Source organism: Pelobates fuscus, chromosome 4 (assembly GCF_036172605.1).
Source record: "Pelobates fuscus isolate aPelFus1 chromosome 4, aPelFus1.pri, whole genome shotgun sequence".
NCBI classification, from domain to species: domain Eukaryota; kingdom Metazoa; phylum Chordata; class Amphibia; order Anura; family Pelobatidae; genus Pelobates; species Pelobates fuscus.
The window spans coordinates 307,522,949-307,532,832 of NC_086320.1; the positions used below are offsets into that span (position 1 = coordinate 307,522,949).

The 9,884-nt window shown below is 45.9% G+C and overlaps 1 protein-coding gene across 1 annotated transcript; it reads right to left on the reverse strand.

Moving 5' to 3' along the window:
• Nucleotides 1-1,642: 1,642 nt before the first annotated feature.
• Nucleotides 1,643-4,794, reverse strand: LOC134608976 (DNA replication licensing factor mcm2-like). Its single transcript, XM_063452284.1, has one exon. The coding sequence runs from the start codon at nt 4,775-4,777 to the stop codon at nt 2,120-2,122; it is 2,658 nt and encodes an 885-aa protein (XP_063308354.1). The 5' UTR covers nt 4,778-4,794; the 3' UTR covers nt 1,643-2,119.
• Nucleotides 4,795-9,884: the final 5,090 nt, after the last annotated feature.

Here is a 9,884-nt window from a genome sequence, read left to right on the forward strand (position 1 = left end):
GTGTGTGTGTGTGTATGACTGTCTGCGTGTGTGTATGACTGTCTGCGTGTGTGTGTGTGTGTGTATATGACTGTCTGCCACTGTGTGTATTACTGTCTGCCTCTGTGTGTTTGTCTGTGTGTATTACTGTCTGCCTCTGTGTGTGTGACTATCTGCCTGTGTGTTTGTCTGTGTGTGTGTGTATGACTGTCTGCGTGTGTGTGTGTGTGTATGACTGCGTGTGTGTGTGTGTGTATATGACTGTCTGCCACTGTGTGTCTGTGTGTATTACTGTCTGCCTCTGTGTGTTTGTCTGTGTGTATTACTGTCTGCCTCTGTGTGTGTGACTGTGTATGACTGCCTCTGTGTGTATGACTGTCTGCCTCTGTGTGTATGACTGTCTGCCTCTGTGTGTATGACTGTCTGCCTCTGTGTGTATGACTGTCTGCCTCTGTGTGTATGACTGTCTGCCTCTGTGTGTATGACTGTCTGCCTCTGTGTGTCTGTGTGCATGACTGTCTGCCTGTGTGTGTGTGTGTATGACTGTCTGCGTGTGTGTGTGTATGACTGTCTGCCTCTGTGTGTATGACTGTCTGCCTCTGTGTGTCTGTGTGTATTACTGTCTGCCTCTGTGTGTGTCTGTGTGTATTACTGTCTGTGTGTGTCTGTGTGTATGACTGACTGTCTGCCTGTGTGTGTCTGTGTGTATGACTGTCTGCCTTTGTGTGTCTGTGTGTATGACTGTCTGCCTTTGTGTGTCTGTGTGTGTGTGTATGACTGTCTGCCTGTGTGTGTGTGTATGACTGTCTGCTTGTGTGTGTGTGTGGATGTCTTCCTGTGTGTGTATGGCCGTCTGACTCTGTGTGTGTGTGTGTGTGTGTCACATACAACCAATACACGCATATCACACACTGTTAATATACCCATTACAAATATCACACATAGCATACATATCACACACAGTCATCACACGTACTATTACATACACAGACAACACAAACATAACAGCATACATGGATGACGGGGGGGGGGGGGGGGCGCTGTGAAGATTTTTCGCACAGGGCGTCTAAATGCCTAAGGCCGGCCCTGGCAATACCAATACGGCTTTGGCCACTGAGAGACGCAAGGCAATCCTTATTGAGATCAAATCGAATTGGTGAATTTTGCTATATCTGAGCCTGGGCCACAGGCAAAAGGCCTCCTTTTTGGTGACAATTTTGTAAAGTAACTGGGCACGTATGTGTGGACTTTTACAGCACTCGATAGGGCGCAAGCCAATATGAAAAAGGTATTCTCTCAAAGAGTTTTTGCCGGGGCAGTCTGCCCGGCCGCTCCTCCCGTGGTTCTCGAGGCTCTGTGCATTCCCGACTCCAAGGTCCATATCCTAAAACTACCTTGTCACGGCAAGAGAGGTTAATTTGATTGTATGGAGGTCAAAAGGGGTTCATCTTTTGAAGCTGGAACCCCCCACAAAAGTCAGATGACAAAAGGGGTAGTGTGAATGGCATTGGAATGTGAAAAGTATTTTACCATATGGATTTCAATTAATCAAGGCTCTGTGAGGTGTGAGATTCTACACTGGAAAAAGCCTGAATGTCTCTTCAGCCATTTGACCTGTACCTTTTAATTGAAGAGTGGATTTTTTTTTTTTTTTTTTTTTAAGCAAGACATATTGGCTCTTTATTTTACATATTATGCAATATTAAACCAATACCAAAAAGCACAATGTCAACGAGTCTGATTTAAGTGTTTAAATTATGGCTGGCACTTTGTTTCAGGAAATAATTTCTACATATTCAGCAGTAACAGTCATAAATGTCAAAAAGTTTAACACTTTTCAAAACCATTGTAGCAAAGTGGGATGAACAAAGCTGTACAAATTGAGAAAATGAAACTATTTCCTCTCAAGAACAGTGCAGAGGAGTTTGCTGAATATGTCTGAACAGTCATCAATAGGACATTGCAATTCCAATATCTGTTCGGATAAAGGGACTCTCTCCAATCCAATGAATAAAGCCAGGTTTAACTTTACACAGCCATAGCTTTTACTCAAGTCTGTCAGTTGTGGCAATTGAATGCCTAAAGAATCGAATATCAGCGAGACGCAAAACATCCACAAATGAAGCCGAAAAGTCCAAACTTAGAATTGCTGGATAATTAATTTTTTCTTTGCATCATGCGTGAACCTGTTCATTTTGAACAACTCGCTGTCATAAAATGCTGAGAGATTGTGAATGTTAATCTGACGAGCTTTGTCTACTAGGTCCTTTTCTGAGACTTCTAAACTGTCTTGCTGGGCCCCATATCTGTTCCTCTGGTAAGTCACTTGCTCAGCCACCAATTGTTTCAGAATAAACAGGAGAAGTTCATTGTTGTCTCGCCTGAATGCCAGGTAACGAGCGAAGGTCTTTCTCATGCTCCTCATGACGCTGAATTTTTGTGTATCAATGAAGCTCTCAAGCATCACCCTTATGGCCATGTTTACATCATCCTCAACAACATAATCCCGCAAGTGCATGCGGGCATGAGCTTCTGCCATACGGATCATTGACTCTATGTGTCGAACAGTGATAGGAATGCTACCAGTGGCCATAGATTCCTTTCGGAGATCACTATACATTCGTGCCACTTTATCTTGGTCTATCTGGTTTAGTTTAGGGTGAATCTTTTCTTTTGAATAAATTAGATATTTCTTCAGCACTTCCTGGGGCAAAGGGTCTACCCCAAATGTATTGGGCAATACAAATTTATCTGAATCTACCATATCCTTGTTGCTTGGGTGATGCTTGATGTGGCTTCCCACCACAAAACGTGCAAGCATTTCATCCTGAACAGGATCCACGGTGTCTCTCACTACACAAAGAACATCAAATCGAGATACAATGGGCTCAGTCAGGTCTACATTCTCAGAAAAGGTTAAGGAAGGATCGTAACGACCACCAATGGGATTGGCAGCAGCTATTATAGTGCATCGTGCCTGTAGGGAAGTGACAATGCCAGCCTTGGAGATGGAGATACTCTGTTGTTCCATAGCTTCATGGATACTGGTTCTGTCCTGATCATTCATCTTGTCAAACTCATCGATCAAGCACACTCCTCTGTCTGCCAGAACAAGAGCTCCTGCTTCCAGAGTCCACTCCCTGGTCACTGGGTGGCGCTGAACGTAAGCAGTCAGACCCACAGCAGATGCTCCCTGGCCAGTGGTGAATACTGCTCTGCTGGAGACTTTTTCAATGTACTTAAGAAACTGGGATTTGGCAGTTCCAGGGTCACCGCAAAGGAGTACGTTGATGTCACCACGGACCTTGTGTTTTCCACCTGGGTTCTTTGGTTCTCCTCCAAATAGAGCAAGGGCCAGCCCTCTCTTGATATCTTCATGCCCATAGATGGATGGGGAAATGCTTGCAAAGATCCTCTCACCAATCCGTTCATCTTTGGAGAGTGCCACAATAGCCTTTACATCTTCATCTGTGAGCTCTCCAACAGCTACTTTGTCATCTTTCTTGGTGATGTGATTAGCAAGAATAACAGTTGCAAAAACAGGAAAACCACTGGCTGTGTTCAGAGATCCATCGTAGTTGTTATGATAAATACCAGTCAGTTCAATCTCATCCCCTGGTTTGCAGCTATCTACTAAATCTGCTAGCAGGATGGAATCTTTGGAACGAGGCAATCGACCAGCTGCGACCTTACCAGGGCTCTCCTGAATTGTTATGCGCTGGTAGTTCTGGTAGACAGTCTCTTCCATGTTTATTTCAAAAGGCCCAAAAGATTGGCATTCAGGACAGGATCCTGGCTTCACTTCCTGGTTCTGAGACTGGGAGAATGGTCCGAGGATGAAGTTGCACTTGTTACAATTGTACTTCACCATACTGAGCTGTGGCAGGACCCCAGTACAGCAGGTGACTACTCCACTCGTACGAATTAGCTGGTTCAAATGCAGCTGCCTCAGAGATCTTAGCTCCTCCACTAGTGGAAGATGGGATATACGGACATGTATCTCCTTGGCAATACGGTCGTACTTCGGGTACATGACGAGCACAACTTCTTTTGCTGCCTCATCGAATATCTTAAGCATTTCTGCTGGGGCTTCTGGCAAGAAATAGGCTAGGACATGTTCTCTGGCCGCCAAATCCTCGTAATTTACCACCAAGCTCTCCTTGTTCTCTTTGCACATGTCACTGATCTTCTCTTTGAATACATTGTGCCCATGTTCATCCACATGGGTCCTCAGGAAGTTCTTGAAGCGATGATAAATTTCCAGCCGGGTGGCAACCATGGACACCCATTCTCTCACTGAATGACCTTTCATGTCCTCAAGGTTTTCAATGCTTTCTATCATCTCCTCATCTTCATCTGGTGCTCCCTCTGCAGCACGCTCTGCCATTCTGCGCTTTCGAGCAGGACGATCATCTTCTTCATCATCGCTGTCATAGAGAAGCCCTCTTCGCATACGTCCTAAATCACGTCCCGACTCCCGGTCACGCATTCTCATTGATTGCTCAGCTGCGTCCCTCTGACTGGCTGTCAGTTCTTCCACGTCTTCATCATCCAAACCTTCTGCCTCATAAACATCCAGCTCAGTGATGGGACGGTAATCCCTTTCCATGCCATCCCCAATCAGTTCCTCTCCATCTTCCTCTTCATCTACTGGGAGACCCTCATCCCCCAAGATACCTTCAGATTCATCTTCAAAAGGCGGAAGATCTCTCCCAGGACTGGAAGTCAAGGCATCTCCACGTCTTGACCCAGCTCTGGGACTTGTGGCAATAGTGAATGATTCTGAGGAATCCGCCATGCCGCTCTCTGTGTCTGTCTCGGCGAGTGGATTTATTTTGATATGTTAATGAGCATTAGCTTTGAAGAGAAGAGAAAAGAAAAAACAAGCCGTGGTTTCCAGTATCATATCCAAAAGAAACATTAATATTCACTTACAGATAATAATAATTAAGCCTCATTTTTGTTATATTTGAAATGCGACCAGCACAATCTTCTAATCAAGCCCAAACATGGGTTGCATAATTTGACCATAGCGGAAGGATTGTGATGTTCGCCATATTGGGTCGCAAGTACGGTGTGCCACATGTCTATAGAATGGGAAAATAATAAATTTGTAGATGCAATTATTATTTCTGTGGAAGGTACATAAGAGAAGATAGAGACAAATGTTTCCATTTGGATTGACGTGGATCGGGACACAAGGGGGTGGTCACTTAAGGTCTTTATAGATACGCCTTAACTTCACCTCTGGGTGAGGCGTGGTAATCCAGAGAGTATATCTCTAAATAGACTGAAGTGTGCATGGTATTTGCTTGGGGTCAGAATCTAATTTTGAAGTGAGTCACCATCTTTCTTACCAGTGACCCCCTGGGGCTGAAGAGCTGAGTAATTGATTAGGACTTTCTGTTATTTTATCTGTTGTTAGTGTAAATAATTTGTTTACCATCTATATTTTTGCATGCACTGTGACTATTTTTGCTCATAATAAATATCCCTTTATTAAGTTCTGCCTTAGTCTGGTTAAGAATCACATTACCTGAAGAGACTAATTAGTATTTAGAAAATTGCTTAGACACTGTGCTAATTTGTATTTGGTGGGTTTTTATTATTAAGTTTACCTTAAAGCCCCCCATTTATAAATTGTCTTGGTGGCGTTAAAATAGTAATAGTTATGGGGCGGGGCCTGACCGCCGATCGGATCAGACGCACCTCGTCTGAGCTCCCGCACCAGAACCGGAATATCGGTGCCAACAGCGATCCGAAATCAGCTACAGCCCTAATTCACGCATTAAAACACTTGATGTGGAATTATTAAAAATTATTATTGTACTTGTATTGAATTATTGTACTAACTCCATTTTAACTTTATACTGTGACTTCTTCCTCCATTTTGTCCTCATGACTTAACTTGTTCATTTTAAAACTACCTTACGTGACTGAACTTCTCAACCCAATTAGTATAGTAGACAAAGACTGTGTTTCCTGCAAGGACAAGCACCAGGAGGTGCTGGCTACTCCTTAAACCTTGCTGGCTACTCCTTAGAACTTGTAAGATAATGTAGTTTGAAGGCCACGAGAACACAGTAGTAATGAAATGTTCTATTCATAAGAGACCTTGCACCTGGACATGAAGCCTGATATCATTGACCGTGTAAAATGACGCTCAAGACCCCCTTATCCCCACCCGTGTCTAGAATAATCCCACCTCTGATGGGTGGGCACGGGACTAACCTCTTAATTTTTCGAACCAATAGGTAAGACACTAACCCCGACACTTAACAATTAATCCAATTGATGATGTTTATTTGCTGATATTCTAATAATCAATGATGACGCAAAATGCCTCTTAAAAGGGCCTGCGCGCCCGCTCTTACTGCACTTGCCAATAAACTTTCTCGAAGTTATTTTAACCTGAACCTTGTGTGTCAGACTTAATTACTTCAGCGTATATACGCAATTTAATTTTATTGATTTGGACAGGAACAGATAGACATTTGAATATTTTGGTTTACTTTCAAAAAGTACCATAACAATCTTGGCGCCCAACGTGGGGCATCGGGCTATGTCCGGCCGGTGAGCCGTCCTAAGGAAGACAAGGGTGGACGGAGGAATCCGGGGGGAAGGAAAGGAGATTGATCACCTCCAGGTACACGGTAGAGACTTCTGCAGAGCCACTGGTATGTTCCGGCCCCTTTGATTGACCCGTCCACGTGTCTGTGACTGCTTCCCGGGAGGACATCAAAGACAGGTAATATCTTGCCCGGTGCCTCGTTACTCACTTGTTTACCTGCATTTTAGTCTATCTGTTGCCTGGGTGTATCTGAATTGTTTGCCTGTTTCCCCATTTTGAGATAAAGGGGGGGGGACCTGAGGGGATTTGCCTGGGTCTTCTGTTGCCTGTTTACCCCTTTTAGGAACCACGGTGCTGTGGTTGTAGGGAAAAAGGGGGGTTGACCTGTGGATGTGTTCCTGGGGGTCATCTTTTCATGTTTAACTCTTTTAGGAGCCTCGTGGCTGGGGCTGTAAGGAAAAAGAGGGGTGTTGGAACTGTGGATTTTGTGTAGACTCATAATTTCCTGTGATCCTTCTTTGTGTCACTTTGATAGCCTAGCTAGCTTCACTGTGCGCTTTGGAAACCTCCGGCTCTAGTTGAGTTGGGGGCTCCCTGACCGAAACCTCCGGCTCTAGTTGAGTTGGGGGCTTCCTGACCCGGAACCTCCGGCTCTAGTTGAGTTGGGGGCTCCCTGACCGAAACCTCCGGCTCTAGTTGAGTTGGGGGCTTCCTGACCCGGAACCTCCGGCTCTAGTTGAGTTGGAGGCTCCCTGACCGAAACCTCCGGCTCTAGTTGAGTTGGGGGCTTCCTGACCCGAAACCTCCGGCTCTAGTTGAGTTGGGGGCTCCCTGATCATTTTAATTGTGGTAAGGGACTTAGTCTTGTGGCAGGGGACTTCATTTCCTGGAGGGATTCAAGTAGGCATTGCTTGTTTTCCGTATCACGTGGTAGTGGGACTTATAAAGAGTATAGGGACACTACGAGTTTGAGGGAGGTGACTTTGGAGTAAGCACATGTAGAAGGAAAGGGATTATTGTTGATTTCTTTCGAACTGTAATGCATGCACTGTATTTCGACTGTATTGTTGTCTTGTTTGTTTAATAGGAGTCTCATGAACTCCTGTGTCTGTCTCTAAGGATTTTCCTTGCCTTTCATCTTTTCTGTACTTCCTATATTATTATACTATCCACTCCCATTCCTCTTAAAAGAGAAGTGATTGGTCACACACTTCTCACCTCGCTCCAATCCGTGTCTACCACCCCGGGTAGGCGGATTCAGTGACTAGTCTACGTTTTGGGAAGACGCACCTGAGAAAGTCCCACGGTTCTCAGGTGGCAGTCGAGCATTGTAGACGTTCTTGTTCAGTTTTCTCTCTCTCTCTCTCTATATCTAGGACGCTGGTATAGGGGTAGAGGGATTATGGGGCAGGATTTAGGTAAGCCCAGTAAGGGCTGGTTAGCATGTGATTTGGTAGAAAACAGAGAGGGTGAGGAGATGGTTAAAGGTGTTGTAAAGATTGCAAAAGTATGTAAAATTACTGTACCAACGGGTGGAAGATTGCAACCAGAAAGTTGGCGTAAGTTACTGGCAGAAATGAAAGGCAAGCTTACAGATAATGGTTTATTAAAGACTGCTGAAGCATGGTACAGAGTAGCGAAGGCTATTCAGCTAGAAGGTTGGGTTGAGGAAGAAATAAATCACAAAGGTGTGAAATTGTTTGTGTATCATAATAATTGTGTTACTGGGGTTTACCCTCAGCCAGCGCCCCAAAATGGCGCCCAGGGGATATCTATCCCCAAGGTTCAGTCAGCCATAAGTGATAGTCAGCTGACTATGTTCCCCACTCCCAATCCTCCCAATACCCTTCCCATCACCTCCCCTGTCTGCCCGGTCCTGAATTCTGACGGATCTTTCTTTTCCCCTTCCCCGTCTCTAACATTCCCATCATCCTCATCCATCCCTACGCTACCTACTGTACCTTCCCCTAACATTTCATCTGCCATTCCTTCCCTACGCTCCCTCTCCGTTCATGATCCCCTCCCCTCCTCATCCGCCCAGCTAACCACCTCTTCCACCCTCGCCCCGGCTCCTCCTTCTACACCCACCCCTACCAATCCCTCTCCGTCCCCTCCCATCTCCACCCCAGTCCAATACCCCACCTCCTTCCCCTCCCCAGCCTGGCCCTACCCCTTCCCGTATCCCATGGCCCTGCCCTATCCCGGATATCCACTACCCCTTCCCCAAGCCACTCCCCAGGTTCCGGTCATGCCCAGTCCGGCACAGTCTGCTCCGGATGTGCCCACATCCAACATGGCCGCCACTTCTTCCCTTAACCCTAATACAGTACCTTTTCCGGCCACCAATATGGCGGCCCCCAGTACAGCCCTGATGCCGGTAATTCCCGGTGACTACCTATCCCCCGGTTATGACTCGCTAGCCACCCCCGCATCTGGGACCCCCGCTCATCCTCCGGTCCTGTCACCTTACTCGGGCCCTGCACGAAAGAAAGCTCAGATCATAGAATTAGATGAGAGAGAAGAGGATAGTTTATCCCAGGACTCGTCGGAGGCTGCAGGAGCCGCTGCAGGAGCCTCAACTCATCGTTCTATCGATGATCCCTTTGGACACAAGGGTCGGGGAGAACGGACCCCTCCTAAATATGTTGCCTTTAACCCCACTCAAGCTAGTGCATTAATGAAATCGCTCCCTGACCCAGAAAAACAGCCTATGCCTTTTTACCGAGGGATAGTTCAAATTCAAAAGACCTATTCCGCCGCATGGCGTGATTTGCTGAGCATTTGTGCTATTAAAGCCGGGGATGCATACTGGCCGAGCATGGCCCGTCACCTCAGTACAGATCTGCTTTCCAGTGATGTTGATTACCCCTCCGGGGTAACCTTTTGCACCCAATTAAGAGAATGGGCTAAAGACAAACTTGCAGATCAGGCTGCTGGCCTTACTGATGTTATTCAAGATAAAGGAGAATCAGTGGAAAGGTTCCATGCAAGACTGTATCAAATGTTTACAGATTTAGGATTTGATCTTACTGACAAAATTCATTCACAAATGCTGTCAGGTGCGTTTGTCCAAGGTGTTAAAGACTCTATACGTAAGGGAATCATTGCTGCACGCCCTGAATATAAGGTTGTTCCCCTGGATACCCTGCTTTTAGTTGCTAGAGGTTTGGAATCTGTTCAGACCCCAAGAAGACCCAATCCAGCTCCCCTCATGGTGGCCCGCGCTACCCCCATCACCTCTGGCACCAAGGGAGTCAAGTTAGAGGATGTAATTTGTTTTAATTGTGGGGCTCAGGGACACTACAGAAGTGACTGCCGGAACCTAAAAGGGAAC

Coding starts and splice junctions, on each gene's coding strand:
- LOC134608976 (XM_063452284.1), bottom strand. CDS start 4,777: ATGGCGGATTCCTCAGAATCATTCACTATTGCCACAAGTCCCAGAGCT.